The 24,888-nt window shown below is 52.9% G+C and overlaps 8 protein-coding genes across 8 annotated transcripts; all 8 read left to right on the top strand.

Annotated features, from left to right (window-relative positions):
• Window positions 1-225: 225 nt before the first annotated feature.
• Window positions 226-2,154, top strand: QC764_703730 (uncharacterized protein; the record flags this gene model as incomplete). Its single annotated transcript, XM_062950030.1, has 1 exon — window positions 226-2,154. One exon carries the CDS (start codon window positions 226-228, stop codon window positions 2,152-2,154), a length of 1,929 nt encoding a protein of 642 aa, XP_062795910.1.
• A 911-nt stretch (window positions 2,155-3,065) lies between these two features.
• On the top strand, window positions 3,066-3,674 carry QC764_703740 (uncharacterized protein; the record flags this gene model as incomplete). Its single annotated transcript, XM_062950031.1, has 1 exon — window positions 3,066-3,674. One exon carries the CDS (start codon window positions 3,066-3,068, stop codon window positions 3,672-3,674), a length of 609 nt encoding a protein of 202 aa, XP_062795909.1.
• Window positions 3,675-7,571: 3,897 nt separating this feature from the next.
• On the top strand, window positions 7,572-9,225 carry QC764_703750 (uncharacterized protein). The gene is made up of 3 exons (XM_062950032.1): window positions 7,572-8,186; window positions 8,251-8,467; window positions 8,530-9,225. The coding sequence occupies exons 1-3, from the start codon at window positions 7,927-7,929 to the stop codon at window positions 9,091-9,093; spliced, it is 1,041 nt and encodes a 346-aa protein (XP_062795908.1). The 5' UTR covers window positions 7,572-7,926; the 3' UTR covers window positions 9,094-9,225.
• A 1,511-nt stretch (window positions 9,226-10,736) lies between these two features.
• Window positions 10,737-13,394, top strand: QC764_703760 (uncharacterized protein; the record flags this gene model as incomplete). The annotated part of the gene is made up of 5 exons (XM_062950033.1): window positions 10,737-10,868; window positions 10,947-11,767; window positions 11,834-12,198; window positions 12,258-12,714; window positions 12,766-13,394. The coding sequence occupies exons 2-5, from the start codon at window positions 11,596-11,598 to the stop codon at window positions 13,392-13,394; spliced, it is 1,623 nt and encodes a 540-aa protein (XP_062795907.1). The 5' UTR covers window positions 10,737-10,868; window positions 10,947-11,595.
• Window positions 13,395-14,478: 1,084 nt separating this feature from the next.
• Window positions 14,479-15,382, top strand: QC764_703770 (uncharacterized protein; the record flags this gene model as incomplete). Its single annotated transcript, XM_062950034.1, has 4 exons — window positions 14,479-14,595; window positions 14,651-14,744; window positions 14,805-15,230; window positions 15,300-15,382. 4 exons carry the CDS (start codon window positions 14,479-14,481, stop codon window positions 15,380-15,382), a joined length of 720 nt encoding a protein of 239 aa, XP_062795906.1.
• Window positions 15,383-15,829: 447 nt separating this feature from the next.
• QC764_703780 (uncharacterized protein) lies at window positions 15,830-16,732 on the top strand (the record flags this gene model as incomplete). The annotated part of the gene is made up of 1 exon (XM_062950035.1): window positions 15,830-16,732. The coding sequence occupies one exon, from the start codon at window positions 15,830-15,832 to the stop codon at window positions 16,730-16,732; it is 903 nt and encodes a 300-aa protein (XP_062795905.1).
• Window positions 16,733-17,132: 400 nt separating this feature from the next.
• NDE1_1 (NADH:ubiquinone oxidoreductase) lies at window positions 17,133-20,561 on the top strand. The gene is made up of 3 exons (XM_062950036.1): window positions 17,133-17,994; window positions 18,138-18,671; window positions 18,731-20,561. Exons 2-3 carry the CDS (start codon window positions 18,444-18,446, stop codon window positions 20,357-20,359), a joined length of 1,857 nt encoding a protein of 618 aa, XP_062795904.1. The 5' UTR covers window positions 17,133-17,994; window positions 18,138-18,443; the 3' UTR covers window positions 20,360-20,561.
• A 3,346-nt stretch (window positions 20,562-23,907) lies between these two features.
• QC764_0110790 (uncharacterized protein) lies at window positions 23,908-24,837 on the top strand (the record flags this gene model as incomplete). Its single annotated transcript, XM_062941164.1, has 2 exons — window positions 23,908-24,306; window positions 24,691-24,837. Exons 1-2 carry the CDS (start codon window positions 23,998-24,000, stop codon window positions 24,835-24,837), a joined length of 456 nt encoding a protein of 151 aa, XP_062795903.1. The 5' UTR covers window positions 23,908-23,997.
• Window positions 24,838-24,888: the final 51 nt, after the last annotated feature.

Here is a 24,888-nt window from a genome sequence, read left to right as displayed (position 1 = left end):
GCTAGCAGTCACTGGTTCTGTTGTTCTCCATGTTGTGAAGCTACCCTGGATGCGCCAAGAGTTGCCCCTCTATTTTTGTGCTGTTTGCTGCCCCTCCATTCACCCCCATCAATCCGACGTCCATCCATCCAGCACGAGCTCAAAATAATAACCAAAGCAGCATCGCCAAGGCATATCAGCATCTCACTACAAATTCGACTGACAGGAATCGGAAATACCTGTGAAATGGCTACAGGTGAAACGACAACAGAACAATTGTCGCCATCAGAGCCCAATGACTCATCGACAAGTCTCCCGATTCGGACCAAACCAAACGCCAAAATAGCAGAAATGGAACCAGGTCCAGAGCTAGACAGCTACATCGAGTCCCTCCTGGCACAATGGAGAACCTGCATAGACGAGCTTAGCACCCTCGCAAATGCTTCCAAAGACGCATCTCGGCCCATCTACGGACTCTATCCTCTCCTCAAAGTCCAGCAGCGCGCATTGTATAAGGTGGTTCAAAAGCGAAACACAAAATCTGACAATGGCAACAACATTTCCGCCGCTCAGTACATGGGTATAAGGTCTTGCTGCTGGAATGACCGGTGGTCTCTGGTCAAAAAGTGTCATGGGCTGGTGGCCATCAACAAAGACTTCCCGAGGAGTCCTCGCGTCGCGGTGCCGACTGGTAGCGGGTGGTTGGCTTACAAGGACCAGCCCTTTCAAGAAAAGGTTGTCACTGTTGATGCTGTCGTGGATAATGGAAAGACATGGATAAAGTTTCTGTCCATTTCCGCTAGGACACTGGAGTATCAAGTCATGGCAGAAGGTTGGGAAAGCGATGCTGATTCTGAGGACGAAAGGGATGAGGCTGGTGACGACGAAGGAAACGGGTTCGGCCATACCGAATTCGTCGATGCAGTCTCCAAGGTCATCTTGGCTGCGAGGTGGAATCACTGCCGTCACCTTCATCTGATTTTGCCTGGCCTCCAGGAAGGACAATCAGCTGTTGTCGACAGGGTGCTGGATCACATTAAAAACAAGGTTGGCGGAACCGATGTCAAGGTCGAGCTGAGCTGCGCAGGAAGTCCGTTCCTTGTCAACGACCCTCCTCCTCTTGAAACGGCCATCCAGACTCTGATTCATGAGCGTGACCTGGTCGTCTCTCCAGACGACTGCAATACAATCACCGAGACCGTCAACCTGGACCCTAGCGCACTCGTGGCTCTCGTCACAGATCTTCATCATGGCCCCATCCCGCTGCAGCCTCTTGTGCAGCAAGAAATCATCACTCGCTCTGTTGCCGACCACGAAACCGATAATAATGAGCTGGTGTCTCGTCAAGACATCCTAGCCACAGTGCTGCATCCTGCCTTGCGGGGCAAGAAATTGGTGTGCACCGAGTTCGCCGCAAAATACTTTCGCAAGCTCATCAGCGCCATCTCAACCCACTCGGAAGAGACCCGCGCATCCTTCATCATCCCGCCTTCGGCCGACCCTACCAGTCCATCACTTTCCGCAGACGAACTGCGCCAATCCCTCCAGAAATGGTCCACCGTCCCAGTTCCCGGTGACCTCCAACTCCCGGTTCAAGTCGTCCCAGACATCACCCATGACGAGGTCCCTTCTCTTATCTCTTCCGGCCGCCTCCCTCCCATGGCTCTCGGCGTATCCAGCGACCTTTCCTTGCTGAACCGCTCTGTTTACCTATACGGCTGGGCCAACGATGTCACCACTGTCACCGGCCACCGCGGCATCGAGCGTCAAGTCCAGCTCTCGATCGCGTCCCATTGGACTCGTGACCCAGACGCGTCACGCAAAGGAAAGTATCCGGACCAAAGACCGCCAGACATCTGGCATCGACATCTAGGCGGGTACCTCATCCACCGAGACAAGCCAAAAGATTGGAGGGACATGCTGCCGGATGGTGGGGATGTGCCGGAAGAGGTGGTGAGATGGACGTTTCCTTGGACCACATGGGGGAGAGGGATCAGTACGTACGGGCTGCCGGATACAAAGACTTGGGAGGGGGTTGGTCATGAGGACAAGAAGTCGTTTGGGAGGAAGATGACGGGGCGAGATGGGACGAGGGAGAGGAATGGGAATGGGAAGCTGAAGGTGCCTGAAGGAGAGGTGGAGGAGGGTGAAGAGAGGGAAGAGGAACAGTCGTGATGACAGCATATAACTTGGATCGACCACACGCAAATAAATGATCACCATCCACGCCGTTCAACATTTTTTTTCCCGCGACGATCATGTTTGTTAATCCGCGATCTTGGGTCTGCCACGATCGCAATCGGACGGATGAGGCCAATGCCCCTGACTAACGCGATCGGGGGTCCCGACCCGGGGATTTACCCGCCGTGAGAGGTGGGTCCAGGGGCTCGGGCGGCGTTCTGGAACCATTTTCTTGGCAAATATTGACATGGCGATAGCGCCCGCAATGTCGGGCTTGGCGCAGGTGTCAACCGCAACGTGGGAGCTGTCGTTGGGCGCGCACTGCCTGTCCGTGCCAGATTGCGTTCTGCTGGGCTGGTATCGGTGAGACGGTGGTGTCGACCTGTGTGAGATTGCGAGAGCTGATAACATTTTGTTTGCCGAGATGGCAGCGGCGTGTCGGTATCACCCCGAAATCCAATTTCCAGGGTTGCCGCCGCTTGGGTTTCGCGCGACGAACGCTAGGTACAGAGTCTCTACTTCGTAACCTCCCGACCGAGATTAGCCATTTGGCCGATACGTGATATGGTAATTTTGACAGCCGGCCGGTGGTGAAGAAAGTGCTTGATGAAAGTGTTGGGGTCAAAAGAAGGGAAGGCCTGAGAGCGGGCCCCAGCAGCAATGACAAACTGAAAAGGTGATGTTAGATTGAGGCTCCACGCAAAGCCCCCCCTTTTTTCCCTTTTTAGCAGAAAGAAACTCTTCATCTTCTCCTTCATTCCTCCATTCTCACTCGCTCTCTCCTCCATCTTCTTCATTCCTTCATTCCCTTCTTTTCCTTTTCCCTTTTTCCACCGCTCTCACACTCGCTTTCGAGTTGAACTTTCCTCCCTCACAGTCTTTACCTCCCCACATCACCACCAAAAATGGCCGAAGAACAACAGAAGCTCGAGCTCAAGCTCGACGGTGTCGCTGTCCCTCCTGCTCCCACCGCCGCTCCCGCCATTGAGGAGCCCAAGCCCGCTGCTGCTGCCACGGAGGAGACCACCGCCGCCCCCACTGCTGATGCTGCCGTCGCCGCCAACACACCCGAGGAGGCCGCCGCCGCCGAGGAGACCAAGGCCGACGACAAGAAGAAGGCCAAGAAGGAGAAGAAGGCCAAGAAATCTGACAACGACGAGGAAAACTCCAGCTCGTCATCCTCTTCCTCATCCTCTGCTTCGTCCACCAAAGATAAGAAGAAGAACCCCCTCAAGAAGGTCGCTGCCATCTTCAAGTCCCTGTTTGGGTGCCTCAGCAGTGTCAAGAGGGCCGATAAGAAGGCCGACGCCGAGGGAAGCGACGTTGAGGGTGAGGAGGGCGCGGCCGACAAGAAGGACAAGAAGAAGAAGGCGAAGAAGACCAAGCTGGAGGCTGTGCCGGAGGGGGAGGAGACGGCGACCAAGAAGGATGACGAGGAGAAGGACGGCGTGAAGAAGGAGGATGTGGAAGTGGTGAAGGGGGCGACGACTACTGTCATCACGGCCCAGGCTTAGGTGCCGAATGGGGAGTAGAGGAGAGGGGCGGTAATCGAAACTGGTGGGTGGGTTGTCTTGGTCTCGATTCTGATCGAGCTCCCGCTGACTTGGCTTGGGGCATAGGTGCTTTCTTTGTTATTTGGCTTTTGGTGTTGATGATACCCGAGTCGTGTGTGGAGTAGGTAGTCGGTGAGGGCAAGCGATGAAGGAGAGAGGTCGTGTCAGGCTATCGATGTTCTAGCCGGTCCTCGTGCTCCGTAGGGTCTGGAATAAGCAGAGGCTGGCAAAATGTTTTACTAGGATATTTTTTGTAATCTTAACGCGCCTTTGAATGGTACCAATGTCGACAAGAACTGTGAAGTATCCAATCAGCTAAGTTTGAGAATTGAGTGTCCTTTGCAAGATGCTCTCGAATGTGTGTATATGCACGTAGTCACAAGAGTTTTACTATAAGGAAGAATTATCTATTAATACATAAATAAAATACATACCCTAGGTATTATCAAGTAAAGCAGATAAATAAGCTTGTAATATAGAGATGTAGGAGATAGTTGACACAAAAACACCAGGGTAGAGTATACCTCTGCCACACCATGAGATTATTTTGGTATCATCTTGAAACTATTTTAATGATAATTTCCTGTGTACCTTAACTAGGAGTGACACAAAAGGAAACAAAAACAAAGACATAAAATGAAGGAGAACAAGGACTTGATGCTTCACCCCAGGATTTGAACCTGGATTATTCAAGGTAAGTGGGAAGCCAGGGGGGGCAACTCCCTGAGGCCGGCTTCCACCAATACGGAATCGTAAAAGCAGCGCAGACTCCATGTTTTGAACTCTCCAACGAACAAGAAAGCACTAACGCGGGCAACTGCATGTGCTCCCACTTACCACTGTACCATTAGAAGGGCTCTCCAATTTGTTGGATGCTGCAGCGGGCTTTCCAGCCATCAAGGTTTATGGTCCTGCTCCCAGTTGCCCTGGCAGTGCCAATTCGTCAGCCTTTCCACCGAGGTCACAGTTGAATGCGTGCCCAAGAGGTACCATTACTAAGTTAAACTAAACCAACCACCTGTAAAGGGTTCTAATCAGCTGAAACATGTGTTTTGGTGGTGGTGTTTGACCCAACCGCGCTCCTGCCAACACGACTTACCTGACTGCGACTTGTTAAAATGCACAATGACTTCCATCCCAACCCAGGCCTTTTCAGATTTCAAATTTCGTGGGCTTCAAAATTGAGGACAGTGCCCTAGTGCGGTCAGTGCTGCTGAACAATCTGCCAGTGGGAGCTCGCAGTCGATACAGTCTGGCACTTTTTCTAACTCCCCCCCAACACCTCCTCTGCGACAACCACGAGACTGGAAATTGGCGTCGGCACCCATCTTCGATTAGAAAAGGCTACCTCAACTTTCCACCACTTCCAGGTTATGCATCTCGTAAGTACAACCTTCCATCTTTACCCTCGAACCGATCTGAGTTAACCCTTGACTTGCTCGTCAGCACCATGTCCGCCCCGTCCGAGACACTTCTCAGCGAGTTGGCAGCCAAGCTGCCCGGACTTCTGTTCGAACCCGACCGACCATTGACTCTTCCATGTCATGAAGATCCAAGCAATATGGACAAGATGTCCAATGGGACTTACCGCTCTCAGCTCATTGCCAGAAGAATCTTCTATCACACTTTCCACAATTGTGTCTGGGAGCTTCTCGCAGCCTGCCATTACCACCGCGATCTTATGGCTGGGGGACTGAGAAGAATGTCGCCGGACCTTTGGAAGGCTGTCAGAGACGGCACCTCATGGGCACAAGGACTGGATGTCGCTATTGTCCGCAGCCTAGCGTTGCAAAATTGCCCAAGCATCCTGGTGCGGGTTTCAGCATCGTCGTAAAAACGATGGCAACGTACCATCAGCCTGTTGCGCTCTTTCTGTCATGACTCTGCGGTTTGTGCGTGACATAGCACAATACGAGAACGATACCGAACTGGCCCCCAATTCCTACTTCGGCGAGGAGCGTGGTCCGGCATATCAGATAGATTAGCGACTAAGCCGCGCTCGGAACGGGAGGCCAGCCACCATTGCAGTTCATCCCATCACCACATACAGCAGATCCACGAGAATCACCGGCTCGCGGGTCCTGCATGGCAAGCTAACAGCTATGTACAACAAAACCGCCATGCACGGTCTCACAAGTGATGACCCGGATTGGATTACCTGTATTCAATTGACGGAATCTGGCCCGGGAAGTCGGGAAGTCGCACCCCGTCTTTATTATCTTTGAGGGAGGCCCTCTCAAAGACGCCTGTCTTGTGGTTTCGCCCCTGGGACGGTTCGCATTGAATCAGTTATAGTCTTCAAGGGTGTTGTCGCTGGGGACATTCCTCACCATCAGTGATAGTCGTGAGACGAAAAGCCGGTACGTACCAACCTTATCTTTTTGTTCCCATAATGAGATGTTTGCGGATGGGATAAAAGCCAACAGTTCGAAGTTTCCTGTTTCATCACCACCCACCATAGTTACAGTGCCACCCAATAGCCCTCTGGTTCTGAAGCTCCACGTTCCCAGTCCAGGAAACAGGGGTTAAATGTGGACGACTAGTATATGGGCGGGAAGTTGTAACAGATAATCGATAAGAATACATTCCTTACTTCAACCCTATTATTTATTCTTTTCCTCGTATCTTAATCTGAGTTTGGACAAGAGGTGGCGGCTTGGCGCGATGTTGCTCGTGGAGCGTTGGCCCAGCAACCACCAGGGGTATATCCCCCCAACGTTCGACAAAGAGAAGGCTGTATCAAAAGCAAACAAATGTTCACGAACATGAGATGGACAATAGCCACAACAGCAAGCGGCTGTAATGCCCTTTGTAGTCTCATCCAAGACCAGAGTAAAGAAATGCCGCTCTCTGCTTTGAGGCTGGGCCAAGACAGCAAAAGAGCAGGGTGGGTAGCTGCACAACAAGAGTGTATACATGCCAGAAGATCAGATGACTGAACCTGTGACCCGGAGCTAAACTAGGATATAGCTACCTACCTACCTATCCGTACCAGCTTTTCCTTCACTTCGCGGGAGAACTCCCTGTAACCATTCTTCCTGTTCAACTCAGCCTCAACATCGAACCCAAAAACAACGACGGTATGCTTGAAAAGTAAATGGAGGTACCTTAACTACCATCCGCAAAGCCATCAGAACCGGATTTCAGAGGTATGGCCGCCATTGTTTATCTTTGTCATTCCCCAAGTTTACCTGCCTGGTATATTTCTCTTTGGTCCGAATTACGCAAGGTACCGCCCGCGTCTTGCAATCCCCGGCAAGCAACGTTCACGGTGTATCTGCTTTTGAACCTTCCATCTTGGAGTTTGACTACAATCCTCTCGCCAACCTTGGCAAAGAAAGTGTCGGGAAACATGCTTCTCAGGCTCCCAGACACCCATCCCGGAGTCCCCTAAAAATGTATCGCCGGTAAGTCTGTCTCCACGGCCTATTGGCGGAGAGATACATGCAAATTCTTCAGCAATCTGAGCTCGGTGACCTCCCGCCCGCCCCCCACCCTGTTACGTCCAAGCCGACACAGAAACCAGGATAAACATCGCCGCCACAGTGGGAGCTTGTCCTCCGGAGCTTCCTTCAAGATTTTGTGGGCCCAACTTTGACATGACGCGCCTGCTTTTGCGGATGTGAGGGGATTTGGTGCACGGCCAGGGGAGGATAGAAGAAGCCCGAGATTCCAACAACACAGAAATCTCAGCCAAGACTGCTGGTTGAACTGGCAGAGCGCAAATGCCATGTTTGTGATGCACAAAAAAGGTCCAATGTCGATACGGTGGCTGGCTGGCCCGGTGGAGTGGGTGGGTCTCGGTTCCGACTGGCCGGATGATGGGACACTCCATGTTCGGATCCCTGTCACGATCCAGACCGATCAAAATCCCAGGGGTTTTCAGCTCGATCCCGGGGTGGCACGTGCTGAGCGGCTGTCAGAGCATGACTGTTTACAGCCAGGACGTCAATAGTGCGGCTCAAATAGATCCATCAAATTTTAAGCCCCCCAATAGTGCATTTGAAACTGCATGAAAGAGAGCAGGCATTGATGCTTGATTAAAAAGTGGAAAAAAGTCCATCATGTTTTTGTTTTCTTGTCCTTTCTCCTCCAGAGTTCCTCTCCGCGTCACTCATTTTTGGCCCTCTGTTTCGTAGTTCTTCTTGAACAATTACATTCGTTTTCAAACAACAACATCAACTTAACTACCTCGGGTAGTTGGACAGACGATATGAGGTCTTGGTTGCTCTGCATCAGCGCCGGCGTCCTGGCCGGCGTGTCCAACGCGGCTTGTACCAACAAGTGCGGCTCCAACAAGTGCTTGGGTGCTATTGCTGCCGACCCTGCGTTCGGAGAGTCGTTCTGCTCTTCTTGGTTGGCCTTGGAACCCGCTACCACCACCGTCACCGAGGTCGAGACGGTCACATCGACTCTGCTCAATGTCGAGACGGCCTTAACGACACTCACTGTCACCACGGCAACATTTACAGTGTACGTGGTCTGCTTCCTCCATTACATGAATACTTATCTTTTGCTCACACACATCCCCATGCAGGACTGGCAGCGAACGTTCGACCATCTACCAGAAGCGAGCTCCCACCATCACCGAAGTTGATCCAGCCTTGCCCGACCCGACAGATGTCATTGCCTCCCAGTGTTCGTCCAATGAGGATCGCATCAGCAAGGCCTGCAGCTGCATTCTGTCAACCGCTACCGCGTCTACCGTGACCGTGTTGGAGACCGCTGTTACTACTGCCGTTGTTGAGGCCGAGGTTCGTCGTGTTTCCGCCCCGTTGTTCTCTCTGGACGTCTGTTGACTTACATGGTAACACAGAGCACCGTTGTTGAGACTGTCACGGACAATGTGGTGGCTACCGTCTCCGTCGCCGCCCCAGCCGTCACGATCCCCGCCAACATCATCGTCAACGGTGGGTTCGAGGACTACTTGGATACCGGCAACATTCTCCCATGGACTGATACAAAGGATTCTACCGGCGGAAGGTTTGATGTCGTGAACGGCGTGAACCCCTGCATGGCAGGTGGCTCTTACTGTGCAGGCGGCCGAGTTGTCGTCCGCCCCTACCCGCCTACCACCGGTTCCAAATACATCGCCATACGCGAGACCTTCGTCGGGCGCCCGTCAACCACTTATGCGTTCTCTTTCTTGTATCGCTGCCTCAACTATGACGCCGGCACCAGCATTGACATCCTGTACAAGGGCAGTGTCATCGGTAGCGTCAACCAGTGTTACAACAGCGCTGCCTTTTACCGTCCCACCGGCATCACATTCACCACCGATGCCACGGGTCAGGGTGAGGTCGAGGTGCGCTTCCGCAATTCCGGCGCCACGCCGTATCTCTATTTCTACGCCGATGACTTCAAGGCCATTGCTGTGTAGACTGGGCAACGCATCAAGGATGGGTGGGGCGCGACAGCTGTTGGATGTTACCGTCCGGGGCATGGACAGTGGGATCTAGTATATATCGTCTGTTAATACTATATACGTAATACATCTACTTCTTCCACTGGGCGTCATGCATCATGATCTGGACATGTTGGAATATATAAATGTATATCTGACGATATGAACGAGAAGATCATGAAATACATGACGAATTCTCACAAACCACGAAAATGGATGAAACTCGTAGGAAACCTGGAATTCATATCAACAAAGCCCTAGAAAAACCAGCCAGAGAGCATGGAACCGGTGTCTAGGTCTTGCCAAAGTGGGATTCGCAATACAGTACCTAACCTCGCCACAAACAACTATACTTCCGCCAAAAACGAACTATCACGAGTGACAGATTCTCAATGCCCAGATGCATAGATACAATATCCACGTTCTCAGACCCCTTTCCAATGTGTTGGTATGCCAAGGAGCCTTGCCTCACAACAAGAATGATAAGAGCTGGGATAAGCTATTCAAAAGCTTGGACTGGTTCTTCTAGAAGCTCAGATAAGGTGGTCTGGGATAGAGCCTAATGTCATAAAAGCTCGGTCTGGATGCTATCAAGGCTCGGTAATGTAATCAGTGCTATGGTGGGCTTGGGAGGTATTGCTCAATACATGTATCTATCCTTGTTTAGGCACCTGTATCCCGCAGGCAAATTACTGCATGAGTTATTTAAAATCAACTCTCTGGGTTCCTAAACTCAACAGATAAAAGGCCGACGGCAGAGCAATCCAGAGGCATGAGGGCGTAATTCATTGCTGGGAGAGGTCAAAGAAACTATTTAATCCCCTCGAGAACCATAAATTACGCAGCCGGTGTGCCAGCTGTTTACCAGCCTTATCCAAGGGAGGCCTCTTGCTTGAACTGCACCGAAATGCACCATTTGACTCTCGCCTCCCGCCAGCTTTCATACTGTGAGGCCCGCGCATTTAACCTTCCCCCACCAGCAGTTAAACACTCGACCTCAGCAAATATATCAGGGAGTAGTCGTGGCCAACAATCAAAAGTGTACACTGGCACGACCAGGGTCATCAAGATCCGGGTCCCTCGTTGTAGCACAATCATCAGCATATGCCCCAATAGGTATGTTGGATAGCACGGTTGTTGCTGGCGGAGTAACTGCTGGCACTTCACCATTCGAAACTATCAATATTGATGAGGTGAAGGAGTTTTACTTTTTGACACCCGAGGAGGTCAAGGCGGCTCTGCTTCGGAGAGAATCCAAGCGCAGCTCTACAACCGTCTTTTGTTAACCCTTTCATCAGATATGGGTTGATTACGGCCAAGGGGGATGAGGTTGACTACGCCGAGGTGAACATGCGGTTACACCGACGGTTGGCTGTTGCTACTGCGCCGCAGCTGTAGCCATGAGAAGATTTTGAAGCAGAATTTTGGGCTTGGAGATGCCTTCGGTCTTGTATAAAGACGTAAAACAAACTATTTGGAATGTTGTACTCCCCGTCTGTCGGTTGATGACGGCTGTGATTGTTGAGCTACCTTCCTTTCCGGGCCTAGCGTTACAAATGGCTGTGTGGCTGGCCAGAACTTCGAACGCCCCCCGCCCGTTTTTTTTTCTGGGCATTTGCTTGATCTTGGCCAAGCTTGCGCTATCAAAGCTTGTGTCGATTCGCCAAGCTGCGCCGCAACGATGTGATGTTCACTGCCGGGGGAGCGGAGGGATAGACTGAATTGGGAACCGACGACAAACCATCGTCACTGCAGGTTGCGATTCTACCGCCGGCCCAGGCCCTTGGCTCTGTTTGCTTGCTGACACAGCTACCCATTGACCGATCTAGAATGTAACACACAGGTAACTCACGAGCAACACTGACGCCACAGAGACCCCTCCCCTCACGACAACGGCCCTCGGGATGACTTGATTCGGAATGATCTCGCCGGGGAGATACTGACCCCCATCTTATCACCGAGCCAGACCTCATGCTGGTTGGGTCCCACCAAACCTGGCCGTTCCATGGAAGTAGGACACCAGCCAAAAACATGAGAAACATCCTCCCTGGTCCATCTTTTCCTTATCTGGTCTGGCGGTGTCTCTCCTCTTTGGCTGCCCTGCCCTTGTCAGGTCCAAGGCGCCCCGGTGACCTGATGTGCATGCTACTTCCACATCTGAGCCTTCTTTCCCTTTCGGCACACCGAGCCCTGCCCATTGACGACGGGTATTGGCGGGGGAGGCCATACACACATCCCAATCCACGTCCAAGTAGGTAGGTCGCACCAAGTCACAATCATCTGGCAAACCCGACAGAGAGAGGCGGGGAAGCAGCCAGTAGGAAAAATATATTACTTTTGAGACTCCGACCTCGTCAATCTATCTGCCTTTCTTATCACCCTCTCCGTCCTTTTGTCTTTTTCCCCCCTCCCCTCTCCCCATCCCTTTGCGCAACCATCAAGAGTAGGCGAAAAGGAACTCGCATCTGCCTCGCCAACATGGCCGCCTTTTTCAGAAAACGCGCCCTCGACGAGAAACACCCCGACTCCCCCCCTCCAGCAACCGCACCAGGCGCCCAAGATGTCAGCAGCAGCGAGGAAGCCGGCATGGTGGACGAGGGCGTGGAGGGCCCGGATGATTTGCATCGCGGGATGCGGCCTAGACAACTCAGTATGCCTCTCTTTCTCCTCCTGTGTTATCCTCCCTATTTTTTAATGCTAACAAATAATTCCCCAGACATGATGGCCATCGCAGGCGCAATTGGTACTGGTCTCATCATCGGCACTGGCACAACACTAAAATTTGGTCCCGGCTCCCTCCTCATCGGTTACGTCCTCATGGGCTTCGTCGTCTACGTCGTCATGGTCGCGCTCGGTGAAATGGGTGCTTGGCTGCCGCACAAAAAGTCGTTTTCTGGGTATGCGACGAGGTTTGTCGACCCGGCCATGGGGTTTGCGACGGGGTGGAATTACTTCTTTAAATACGTGATTGTGCTGCCGAATAATCTGACGGCGACGGGCATCATATTGCAGTATTGGGTCAAGGATCTAAACGTCAGTGTGTGGATTGTGGTGTTTGGGGTGGTGATTATACTGCTGAATGTGAGTGCTCGTCCTGGGACAGGAAGAGACATGAGAGAAAGACTGACACCAAGGAACAGCTGATCCACGTACGATTTTTTGGCGAGGCAGAATTTTGGATGTCGCTTGCTAAGGCGCTGGTCATCATTATGCTGATTCTGATGTGCTTCATTCTATCTTTGGGCGGCAGTCCCTCGGGGTTCAGATCAGGCTTTTGGTATTGGACCGACCCGGGGGCATTTGCTGAGTACAATGTGCGCTGGAAGGATGACTACTTCTACGTCCATGGCTCGACCGGCAGATTCTTGGGTGTCTGGGCTTGCATCGTGCAGGCAACCTTTGCGTATCTGGGAACTGAGCTGGTGGGTGTGGCCTTTGGCGAGACGCCTGACCCGAGAAAAAACGTGCCGAGGGCTGTGAACCAGACCTTGCTGAGAATCGTCTTCTTCTACGTCGCCGGTGTGCTGGTCTTGGGGATGGCCGTCCCGTACAACAGTCCCGAGTTGCTCAGGGCGACAAGGGAGAGGATTGGCGGATGTAAGTTGTGGCCCATATACGTGCCGAAATTGCCAAGCTGACCAGAAACAGTGGCCTCCCCTTTTACCGTTGCAGCTCAACGTGCCGGTGTGGACAAGCTCGCCGATGCCGTCAACGGAATGCTGCTAGTCTTCACGATCAGTGCCGCCAACTCGGATATCTACCTCGCATCACGCACTGTTTGGGCCCTGGCCAAGGACAGACAAGCACCAGAGATTATGGAGCGCACCAACAAGCGTGGCGTACCCATTCCCGCAGTAGCCCTCTCCTCCATCTTTATTGCCCTCGGCTTCATGAACGCCACCAAGGATGCCGCGACAGTGTTTGGATACTTTGTCTCGCTCGTCACCGTCTTTGGCGCTCTGAACTGGGTCGCCGTGTTGGTTAGCTACATTTCCATGATCAGAGCCATGAAGGTGCAAGGCATCCCACGAGAGATCATGCCTTACCGCAACCCTCTCTTGCCATGGGGCTCCTACATTGCGCTCGGGGTTACCATCTTGGTTATTTTCTTTAGCGGGTACTCGGCCTTCATCCCCCAGTTCCAGATCGACAAGTTTATGACGAGCTACATCGGCATTGTGGTGTATCTGGTGAACATCTTGGTATGGAAGTTGCTCAAGAAGACCAAGAGGGTGAGGCCGGAAGAGATGGATCTCTTGACTGGGAGGAGAGCGTAAGAGGACTGGGGTGAAAGGTGGGGAGGGGGACAGCTTGGGAGGTGATACCATATACTGCGATACATTTGCAATTCATGACTGCTTTTTTGGACAAAGACTGGCTCATTGACGTCCTCCTGCACATTCAACCCAGAGAATGGCTCATTATTGAACCACAGGCTGACCAGGTTCAACAGGTCTTTTCTCGCGCGCAACATCATCTCTTCGTCTGTTTACAATCGTCAGCCTCTTTCGGTCCTTTTTTCTTGCATAACTTACTAATCACTCCCCATTGACGGAGTTTTCGGGACTATGTTCCCCACGATCTGATCTCGACCCACCGGTTTTTTTTTTTTGCTGACGACTCACCAAACAAGACGGCATCGCATAATCTGCCAAGCTGGGGTTTATTCGCGGACGGCACTGGTCCGGTACGCGGGACGGTAGAGAGCTGCATGGGGATGGATCTCGGTTGTCGCTTTTTTCGGTTGCGGCGCCGTCTTCCGCTTGTGCAAGTGTGTACGTGTGCGGGATAAATTGCCCAAGAAGCGGGTATATCGTCATTCTTTTGTGTCTTGGTCGGCCGTTTTGACGATCGGGTCCCAGATGGATCATGGAGGATGTAGTACCGAGAATGATCGGCGTTGCATTGCGGGTTGGGTGGACTTTTGTGGGGACGGGAATGGTTCAGATAAACAACGAACGGTTGTTGTCTGCTGCAAGGCATGAGGGAAACCAGGTTCATATTTCTTGTTGGCGGAGTGGTTGGCCGGCTGGTGCCGAGAATGATGTGGGCGGGAGGTATGGGCTGGATTGGCATAGGTGATGTTGATCAACAGTTCTTGTAGACTTCCTATTGAGGAAGTTGGGCACGGGCGAGGCTTGGATGTTGAATCTGCGGCCCGTTGGAGCGGTAGATCTCATATCGAGGGGGATGCGAGTCGGTGAAATTGTGGGTGAGGTTGGTGGAGGGCCGACTGATGAGGATGGGTGTTGAGGAATCGAAAGGGATATAAAAGCTGCTATCGTTGTCTCTGTGCGATGGTGAGAACGAGTAACTCAGCAGCCTCCCTCATCTAGACATCTCAACCGAGGAACCACCAACATGAAGTCTGTCTTTGTCGCCGCTGGCGTTCTCGCCCCCCTGGCTGCTGCCCACAGCATCTTCCAACAGGCTGGCAGTGGATCGATCGACTTCGGCACATCATGCACTCGCATGCCGGTATGAGCTTTTCCAATCCCCTAGCTGTGCCCCGGTGACTAACATCATCTATTAGCCCAACAACTCTCCCGTCACCAGCGTTGGCAGTTCTGATCTTGCCTGCAATGTCGGTGGTTCGCGCGGCGTTGCTGGCCTTTGCGAGGTGAGCGGTACGTTGATGTCTCTCATACCTTAGTGTTCCTGTTCCGAATGCTGATACTTCCATCCAGCCGGTGACTCCTTCTTCGTCGAGATGCACGCCCAGCCCAACGACCGCTCCTGCGCCAACGAGGCCATCGGCGGGAACCACTTCGGCCCCGTCATCGTCTACATGGCCAAGGTCAACGACGCCAAGACGGCCGATGGCGCCTCTGCCTCGTGGTTCAAGGTCGACGAGTTCGGCTACGACGCCGGCAGCAAGACCTGGGGCACCGACACCCTCAACAAGAACTGTGGCAAGCGGACGTTCAAGATCCCCAGCAAGATCCCCGCTGGTGACTACCTCGTCAGAGCGGAGGCCATCGCTCTTCATACCGCCGGCTCGAGCGGTGGTGCACAGTTCTACATGAGCTGCTACCAGGTTAGAGTTGCCAACAGCGGCAGCGGCCAGCTTCCTGCTGGTGTTAGGCTTCCGGGTGCTTACAGCGCTTCTGACCGTGAGTGAACTCTTCTCCTCTTGCGCTGTTTTCTCGTCTCATTCGTGCTGATGATTGATTGTGTTACAGCTGGTATTCTCATCAACATCTGGGGCGACTTTGGTACCTACAAGGTCCCCGGACCTGCCGTCATTGACCAGAGCTACTTCTAAGCTCCTTCCGTGAAAGGGGATACGGTGCAGACGGAATGAGGCAGGGGCCATGCTGGAAGCTCCGGTCTCCCTGCTGTTCGACTTTCGGTGGTGAATTTGCTCTTTCCTGTACATAGTTGATCGAGCTGTAAATACTCTAGAAAGCTCAAGGCTCTTTGTCGTTGTCAGTAATTTGGCATGATGCCTCCTCGATTGCTGTCATTGTCATCGTCATTGTAAACCCTAACCCGTACCTGAATTGCGCTGAGATGGTGACGCAACTTGACCCACGTCTCATCCAAGTCGAGCCTGCCGTCTGAACTCATCAACTGAACCTGAACTGTTTCAGCCCCCAAAATCTGAAAATCTTGAGAAAGAGTGTTAAACTAGCAGAAACAAAGTCAAAGACTTCTTCCAATTATCCATCATATTTACCAAGTATTCCGTTTGACTGCCTTTCTTCATCTCATGCAGTTGCGGGGCATCATTCCTCGCCGCTCAGCCAGCCCCGCTTTGACTCGCCCTCTTATGGACTTGTTCATTCCCTCTCTCACCAACAACCTCATCCTCACCCCAAACAAGCACACCACCACCTTCACAGATCCTCACCATCATCATACCCACCACCACCGGCATTTGCACCTGCTTTTTCACCATCAATCTACCACGACCGCCCCTGCCAAACCCCGCCGCAACTCCTTCCCTCACATCCTCAAATCCAAAATGACGCAAACCCTCCACAAGAAGCAAGAACCAGCCATCACCTCGGTCACGGAACTTCCCACCTCGGAAGCCAGATGGGTGACTCTTCAAAAAATCGAGTACACCGACCAAACAGGCAAAGCACGCACATGGGAGGTCGCCTCCCGCAAGACTCGCTCCGCCAAGACAGGCGTCGACGCTGTAGCAATTGGCAACATCTTGCTTTCTCCCAACAAGGCCCCCTCCACACTGCTAGTGATCCAATACCGCCCCCCACTAGACGCTTACACTGTCGAGTGGCCTGCCGGTCTTATCGACGAGGATGAGACAGCCGAAGAGGCGGCAGTGAGGGAGTTCAAGGAGGAGACGGGGTACGAAGTGAGCAGGGTGCTAAGTGTCAGCCCGGTGCAGGCGGCTGATCCGGGCTTGTCGAATGCGAATATGCAGATGGCTATGGTAGAGGTGGAGGTGCCTGAGCTGGAGGCGGGCTCGCTGCCGGAGCAGAGGTTGGAGGATGGGGAGCACATTGAGCGGGTGGTCGTCCCGCTGGCAGAGCTATATGAGAAGCTGGTGGAGTATAGCAAGAGGGAGAGGTTTATTGTGGCGGCCAAGTTGTTTCATTTTGCGGCGGGCATGGATTTTATGAAGACGCAAAAGTATGGGCTTTAATGAGGGACTGGCTTAGTTGAGCAGCAGCAGGCATGGAGTTGGCGGGCATCGGAGAAGACCTCCTAGAAATGGTAATACAAAAAAGTCATGAATACCTTGCTGTGGTTCTCACAAGTGTGGTGTTTGGAATGGCCATTGCAAGACAGGCGCCGACCCTAACCCTTTCCACATACTCAGAGGAACACAACACCATGTGATGGGGTGCCACAGCAGAAACAGGCACATGCAGGAACCGCGATACCCTCCTATAAAAGAAAACCAAGACTGAACGCCGTCATGTGTCTACCACTTGGCAGTCGCCAAGGATGCGTGATCGGATGACCAGTCATAAGCGGGCGGGACCGGAGACCACCCGCTCATCTTTCTGGCAGCGGCATTGCTGCGACACACAAAAAGCGATATTTGGCAAATGCGCAAACCGTTTCAAGTGCAGTGGATGGCGCGCGGCGTTGGTCGATCCTGGGGCTGCAGAGAGGATCGCTCTGTCAGACGCAAGACAGCGCAGCAGGCGCAAGCAAGCAAGCAGCGCGACACATTTAGCATAGGGCAGGGTGTATTTAAAGCAGAACAGGGACGGGCAGTTGGCATGAGGTGGGATAGAATCGGCAGCGTGAGTGTGAGCAACAAGTCTGGCTGACTGGCTGTGTTGAAGATCTAGTTGGGTGGGAGTGAATGTGGTTCGTCATGCTAAAACAGCGGGAAGCTAGGTAGGTAGCATGTTGAAGAAGATACGCGGATGGATGAAGAATAATAGGGAGGGAGATAGATTGTGTGGTAGAGACAAAGAATTTGAAGTAGATGAGTCCAAGAGGTAGTATATATGAAAGAGAATGGTCTCCAACAGCAAGACTAACGTCATGACATCAAAGTACATAAAGTGCTCTGTTGATGTTGACGAGGTTGAAAGTGGGTTTGTTGACTCTAAAAGAAGCTCAGGTTGGGTGGAGCAAATGGTGCACGGTTGCCATGGTGCCATTAGCGCATGCAGAGCAGAAGGAGAAGAGGAAGAGCCCACAGGTGCCAAGGAAAACACCCAGCCCCGGGACCAGGACTGGGAGAACGAGGAAGCATCCAACCTTCCTCCCGCCCGCCGCCAACTCGACAACCGACGACATCGCAATCGCCAACCGAGACGACTTACGACGGAATCAGGTAGGTAAGTAGGTCGCGAAGTGCGATCACTCGATCAAGTCCACCGCCGGACTCTTCGACGCCCTTTCCGACTGTCCAAGACGCCCTTTTCCCGCCCGCGCGACCGTCGGGTAAGCTGCCTCTCGCTCTCTCTCTCTCTGCGTTCTGTCTCTCTCTCGCCTGTCATTCATCCCCCCGCGACCGCCTTCTCCTCCTCCGCCTCCACCTCCCGCAGATTACAACCTCAGTTGTTGACGTCGTCGCTCAACACCAGGAAAATAACCCCCCATCGCGGGAACTCACAGTCGGCCATGACCTGCCGCATTTTCGCATAACGCCTCGAGCCTTCCCGCTGCATTTTACGATAACGATCCACGACTTTCATATCTGCTTTCAGTTTCTGTTTTCGCTGCCAACTGTCCGACGTTCTTTCCGACCGCCTTTTCCCTAGAGTTAATTTATTTCCACAACCATCACATGCGAGATTCTTCCCTTTTGCGCATCACAGCCACTACATCTCGCAGTATCGCATAGCAAAAATTACGAAAAAACAGCAACCAACAAATAATTACAACAAAAAATGTCGGAGCCACCATCATCCCCTCCAAGCGCCGAGGCCAACCCCCAGGATGCGCTCGCGTGGTACAAGTCGCAATACGAGCTGCTCGAGCAGGAACTATCGGAATTCCAAGCCTCAAGCAAAGAGCTAGAAGCCGAGCTCGAAAAGGACCTGGATGCTGCCGACAAGCGGGAAAGGGCTCTGCAGAAAAAGGCCGAGAGCCTGAGCTATGAGGTGGAGGAATGGAAGGTACTGATATCTCCTTATGAGCGCACTCGAGTGACGGTCTGGCTGACATGTCCTACCAGCGAAAATACAAGGAATCCAAATCCGAGGCAAATGCGGCGCAAAGCATTCTCGAGAAAGAGATCACCACCCTTCGCGAAACAAACCGGACCTTGCAGCTCAGACTACGGGACATCGAGGTAGCAAATGACGACTTTGAGCGACAGGCGCGCAACACCACGTCATCACTGGAGGATCTCGAGTCCAAGTACAATGTCGCCATCGAACGGGCTGTCTTGCTGGAGGAGGAGATCAAGATTGGGGAACAGGAAAGGGAACAGCTTCGGGTAGAGACTCAGCGGTTGAGGGAGGAGTTGTCGGATCTAAAGATCGAGGCCGAAATCTTGCAGCACAAGATCAAGAAGCAGGATGCCCGCCATTTATCGACACTCTCCACTGACCTCTCGCTCCCCGGCTCCCCGCCATTTGGCAGCTCACCTCACTCGACCGCAAGCTCGCCAATGATCACCACCCCACCCGACACCAAGTCGCTATCCACCGCGGACACCTTGTCCGAACTCCAAGACCCACCATCACCCTCCATCTCGGAGATCTCTCAACTGTCCCGGTCACGACTCAGTGTCACAAAAGGTCCTACGTCCCAAAGGAAATCCCGATTGCCTTCCGCCGACAGCAGCATGGCATCTAAACCAAGGTCCATTGGCGGTGCGTCTAGCTCTTCAACCCGGGGCAATCGTGTGGCGACTGCTTCCGCCGCATTGCGCACGCCTGCCCAGAGAAACTCGACTACCAGCAAGCCACCACCAAGCACGAGGGCGCACAAGATTCCGCCCTCCAATTCACTCACCCATATCCGGACGCTCACAGCACAGATGCAGCGTCTGGAAGCTCGTGTGCAGTCTGCCCGGTCCAAGCTCCCTGCAGGTTCGGCCAGCACCCCACCACGGGGCTCACCAAGAACAGTTCCCACGGTACCATCTTCGGTCACAATACGCAGTAGGAAGCGTAACGCCGGTTCCACAGCATCGTCGACGATCAGCAACGGCGACGACAAACCAACGCCATCCAATTTCCGCAGCAGCCTTTCGAGTTCAACGGCGAATAAGCATGTCCCCCGACTTAGCACGTCGGGCGTCTCCCGATTGTCCTTTGGTCCGCTGCCCAACCGTAACCCTAACCACCAAGCCGATGCATCCGATATCCCACGGCCCAGCAGTCGAGCTAGCGTCTCGAGCTACGCACGGCCGGTTAGCAGACAGGAATCGCACGGCGGTGGTCCCTCGAGCGCCGCCATGCCACCTCCCAGGCCGATGAGCAGGGCCAGTCTCACGGGGTCCAGAACACCATTAGGTAGGCCGAGGAGTAGTCTGGGCATGCACAGTGGGAGGGAGTCGCATCATGGTCACAATCCAAGTCACAGCGTTAGTTACAGCACGCTGGAACTGGATGAGGGAGACACTGGGGAGTTCCGGACGCCTAGCAGACGGGGAACCTTTAGCAGGATGGACGAGGGTGGGTTCAGTGCCATTCCGGGACCAAGCGGGATTCCAGCACCGAGGAGGCAGAGCGGAGGGTCGGGAGGCATCGGGCTGCGGAGGACTAGTAGTGCCAGTGCTGCCGGGCCTGTAGCAAGTCTGCTAGCGGGAGGCATGCAGGGGAGGGTGCTGGAGGATTTGGGGGAAACCTACTAAGCCAGGTCCATCAGGCAAGAAGATAGCTATGATGGAAGGGGGCATGATTAAGGAGCCTATAATTTACAATTGTGTTGAAGCGGAGAGGCGGCGTGATAGCTGGCTGGCTGAATGGGTTGGGTGGGAGGCATGGATGATACCTTTATTTTGACTTTGGCGCCTTACTACACAAACAGGAACGGAAAGGAAAGGAAGGGAGGGGGGAGTAGGGGGCAAATTGGGCTGAAGGGGGGGGGTTGGTTCACACATCGCAACTCTCTGGCTTTATTTTCTTCTACCTTATATTTCTGACTGAGGTGAGGCGGGAAGATTGGGTAGGGTGCTAACCTATCGGAAGAAAGACGGGGCGTGGATGTGTGAGAGAGTGATGATGGATGAATTGGTTGCTTTGATATACACTTTTTTTCAATACTTGATACCTATTTTTTTTTTCTTTTTCTTTTGTGCATTTTACAGTTTGCATTACGATTGACGGTGTTTTTTGTTTTGCTTTGTGATGACATGAGAGATGAGGATTGAGCTTGGAGGGCTTGAGCATGGTGGTGGGTTGTGGTTATGAGATGATATCTTTGTAGGTTTGCATTTGTTTTGTAGCGATTCTTAACTTTGATGGTATGATTGCATGTAACGAATGGGGTGGGTGTTGTGATTCGGGGTTGGGGATTTTGTGTGATTTGGGTGCTGAGCGAGGGAATGGCGTTTGGATTGTTCTTCTGACTGAGGGGTATAGACATGGTGCTTGAGGAGTGTGGACATGCATGGCATTTGAGGAGTATTCTTCCTGGAAACTTCAAGGGCAATTAGTCTTCGGGAGACGGACTGATGCATAAGGTACAGCAGAGGCAATGAGTGATAGTTTGAAGGGCACGCGCAAATAGTACCTTGCATGCTGTGGACGACACTGCAAAAGTTCTGAACCATACCTAAAATATGGCTACTAGGCCTTGAAATGACCAGTAGGTCTTGAGAGATAGTCGATAAGCCTTAGGGAGTAGTCAAAAGGCCCATTCCCTGTTTAAAAGGTAGAAGTCAACGGTTATCATACGTCTTACTTGTAGTACCAGTTATTTTGTCGACGACGCGTGCCTAGGTAGGTAGGTACCTTGGGAAATAATCTTGACCAGTTGGAATATAGAGCCAAAATACCAGGCTCAGAGTTTACGAGAGCTGTGTGTGCGTGCGTCAAAGAGGGTGTTTCATCTTGCTGAAGTTTGTTGTGATTTGTCAAGGTAAACGGAAGGATTAGTTAGGTACTTGGGAAAGCATTGATGCGTGGTCAAGAGAACAGACAAATGTACCCCCTTCTTCTCTCCACGTAGCTGCAGCAAACTTGGTGAAGCTCGATGTTACACCTTAAACCAACAGCATCAGTTGACTTTCATAAGGCTGAGCTTCATGTCTTTGAAGGTGCTGTGCCTAGCAGATCCTGGACTGGTCTAGCCCCCCGTTGGCCTCGTGGGAGAGGGGACCAAGAGAAAAATCGTACGATTCTGATGTCAGTGGGGCCTGGTTCTTCTGCTGACCTGCCTTCCCGTCGGGTCGGATCGACCTGTCAAGATTCGGCAGTGGCTTCCGATCTGCTTGGATTGCTTGCTTGCAGATAGATGTGCAGAAGGGCACGGTTCGCAGTCTTAAGAGTACGGCGTATGTTTGGGCAGGTTGGTGTGGAGGGATTAGAGGTACACCTCGTGGTGGAGGAAGCAGGAGGGGGGGGGTGTGGTTGGACACTAGATATGTCTGGCAAATTATGGACATTACCAACGGTATACATAGACATAATCGAGATGGATGGTCCTACAATCACCGGACTGGAGGTTCATGATTCATCAAAAAGAGATAAACAGCCTGGGACCACATTACGATGGCTATTGTCCCATGTGGCTAGTCTTGTGGTCCGTGATGGCGGCAAGGTTTCTCCAGTGCGGAGCGGCCCGGTGAGGACTCTATTCTTGGAGACAAGGGTCTTTTGTGTTGACGACAGTGTTTGTCGTGATGGTGAGGTGGCATGTGATTTATCCAAAAGCCTATCTGGCTGTCGATGGCCGAGTGGTGACAACACTGCAATACCCACCACTGATAACACCGAGAGAGCCATACAGCTGCCACATCTGCATCTCAAAATGAATGTGACGGCGTGACCTATTCCTGATAGGCCATCTCTGAGGACTGCTTGAACGCAAAGGAAGGAAGATCTTCTTATCAAGAGAGGCCAACGTCTCAAAACCGAGCGGGAGAATATCACCGAGCGGCGATTTCACTCGGGAGTTGAGAGTCTCCAGACCACGAGGCCGGACAGATGGAAACCGGGAATTGTCGGCCACTACAAATGTTGTTGACCAGCCGAGTCAGTGTTGAAACTCGTCGTGTTGACGGATCCTTGAGCACAACCAAAACACGGAAACGCCTGGGGAGAGAGCTGGAAAAGACCAGAAATGGTGAAAGTCTAGTCCGCAAAGGGCAATTCCTGGGCGGACAAGATGTTGGGGATCTGCGGGTCCGACTCCGGTCTTTTGCGCTAACAATTTCCTGTCGATCAAAGGGACCCGGGGGTTCCGGCATAACTCGAGGGACGACGGGAACTCAACAATTGGGGCATCTTTCACCCACAGTTGATTGCCACTTTCCCAGTCCCAACACTGATCATTAAATTTCACGGTTCTTGCAGTGGCTGGGCGTGTGTCTGTCCTCTTGGGTTGAGGGAGAGTTTTGAGGGACGAGTTACTGGCTCTGTCTGTGGCTGTTGAAGACTTGAATCGTGAAGTGTGATCCAAAAATCAAAATGCCATCTTCGGCGGTCCGCTGTCAGCCAGCCAGCCATGACCGCCCAGAAAACCCTTCCCTGGGGTCGGTTCCACCAGGCTGAGATCGAACCAGGGGCCGGCCCCGAGTGCCCAGGGGCACAGACCATCTGGGTCAGTTGCAAAAGGGTTGAACTGATCGGGGTTGGTTGTTGAGGGCTGCTGGTCTCTTTGTTAGTGCATGCCTTGGACCAAAGTACCCTGCAGGCTGATTTCCAAAGGGGAGACGGAAACAGAAACGGCTCAAATAGGAATTTGGGAAAGTAGGCTCGAGAGATCGTAGATACGAAATCGTCGATGAAGGGATTCGGACACCATCTGGCGTTGCCCCGAGCGCCGAAGCGGCATCGTCGGCGAAACATTGAACCCCAAATCCGCCGTGTGCTGCGCCGGGGCTGACATGAAGGTGTCCATGCGGCTGGGTTGAAGACCGGGAGTCTCGGGCAGCGGCATGGCAGAGAAGGATGCAGGAACAGGAACAGGAATGCCAATCTGGGGGCGGGAGATGGGGAAAGCAGAGGCTTGAAATAGAGAGAAGCATAGAAACCTAGAAGGCAATGCCGCCGTCGGTGTTGCTCCAAGTCAAGAGACGACGCGAGATGTATCTAGGGTGTCCCATGAGTGTCTTCGGTGATATCAAAAGCTTAACGGAGGTACATTGCTTGAACCCCGAGCCCACGGTGGAAGGGCACTTGTTCTGCGGGCTGACGTTGCTGCTGCTGGATGCCCCGGCAAGCGGGCAGACGGCGTGCTGTGTGTGGCCTTTTGGGAGTTTCCCCAACATGTCGGCTCGGTCGTCGGCGGTGTGAGCGATGATTGGCTTGATTCGACCGAGTTTAGATGTCACTGAGAGGCTCGGCGCGGGAAGCAAAGGGACGGAGCCACGGGCACGCAGGGGGTGCGAGGGGTGAAAAAAAAAGTTACAGTGGAAAGTGCAGTGGTCGGTGGTGGTGTGGGTGTGTGGTGGGCGCTGGGTTGCTCGGATGCGGATGGCTCCAATTTTGGGGTCCCCACATCCCACCTTTCCCACCAAGCCCCGGGCCCCGGCTGTCAACCAGAATGTTTAGAACAGGGACGAACAACGTCTCGCCAGAAACCCAAACTCGACCCATTCATCTACGGACAACTCCTCCCCTCATCCCCCCCGAAGTAAGGACTTCTCCCTTCCCTTCTTCTCTCTTCTCCATTCCTTCTGGATCTGCTTCCCCTCCCTTCGCTCCTTGCCTGGTCTGCATCAACCTTGGAAGCTCCCTCGGCCGACCCCCCGCCCCCCTCTTCTCTTCGTCCCTCACCTCGTCTGTTCTGCTGCATTCTATTGCACTTATCACCATCGTAATATTTTGATTGTGGTCTGATAAACAGATATCTAGATTCCTTGCAGCAAAGGAGTAGGAGTAGGATAAGGATATACCGGTCCACATATCCAGGTTCGTTCGGACTCCACGGATACAAATCAGCAGCCCAATCGCCAAGCATAGAGTTTCGCTGACACCGGGGCATCCGCCAGTTCCAGTTCCCAGCACAGCACAGCAGACACCGCCGCCTGCCAGCATCATCCCCCTCCACCCCTTTCCTCTTATCGGCGTCTGGTTTGGGAAAATATCCGATTGCCTGTGCCGACCTGCTCTGCTCGACAGACGCTTCACACCGCCTGGCGCTACACCACGTTACGTACTTTAATGATCGAGTAGACGACCTCTTCTCTTATTTTCGAACGAATTCCCCGCCAGA

Source organism: Podospora pseudoanserina, assembly GCF_035222485.1.
Source record: "Podospora pseudoanserina strain CBS 124.78 chromosome 7 map unlocalized CBS124.78p_7.2, whole genome shotgun sequence".
NCBI classification, from domain to species: Eukaryota; Fungi; Ascomycota; class Sordariomycetes; order Sordariales; family Podosporaceae; genus Podospora; species Podospora pseudoanserina.
The sequence above is the reverse complement of the archived record's forward strand: the minus strand, read 5'-3'. Positions and strand labels throughout refer to the sequence as shown.

What these genes read in the sequence shown, in the direction of transcription:
- QC764_703750 (XM_062950032.1), top strand. Translation starts at nt 7,927, where the DNA reads ATGAGGTCTTGGTTGCTCTGCATCAGCGCCGGCGTCCTGGCCGGCGTG. An exon ending in ACCACGGCAACATTTACAGT is followed by an intron (nt 8,187 to 8,250) that starts GTACGTGGTCTG and finishes ATCCCCATGCAG; the next exon opens with GACTGGCAGCGAACGTTCGA. An exon ending in CTGCCGTTGTTGAGGCCGAG is followed by an intron (nt 8,468 to 8,529) that starts GTTCGTCGTGTT and finishes ATGGTAACACAG; the next exon opens with AGCACCGTTGTTGAGACTGT.
- NDE1_1 (XM_062950036.1), top strand. Translation starts at nt 18,444, where the DNA reads ATGTCGGAGCCACCATCATCCCCTCCAAGCGCCGAGGCCAACCCCCAG. An exon ending in ATGAGGTGGAGGAATGGAAG is followed by an intron (nt 18,672 to 18,730) that starts GTACTGATATCT and finishes ATGTCCTACCAG; the next exon opens with CGAAAATACAAGGAATCCAA.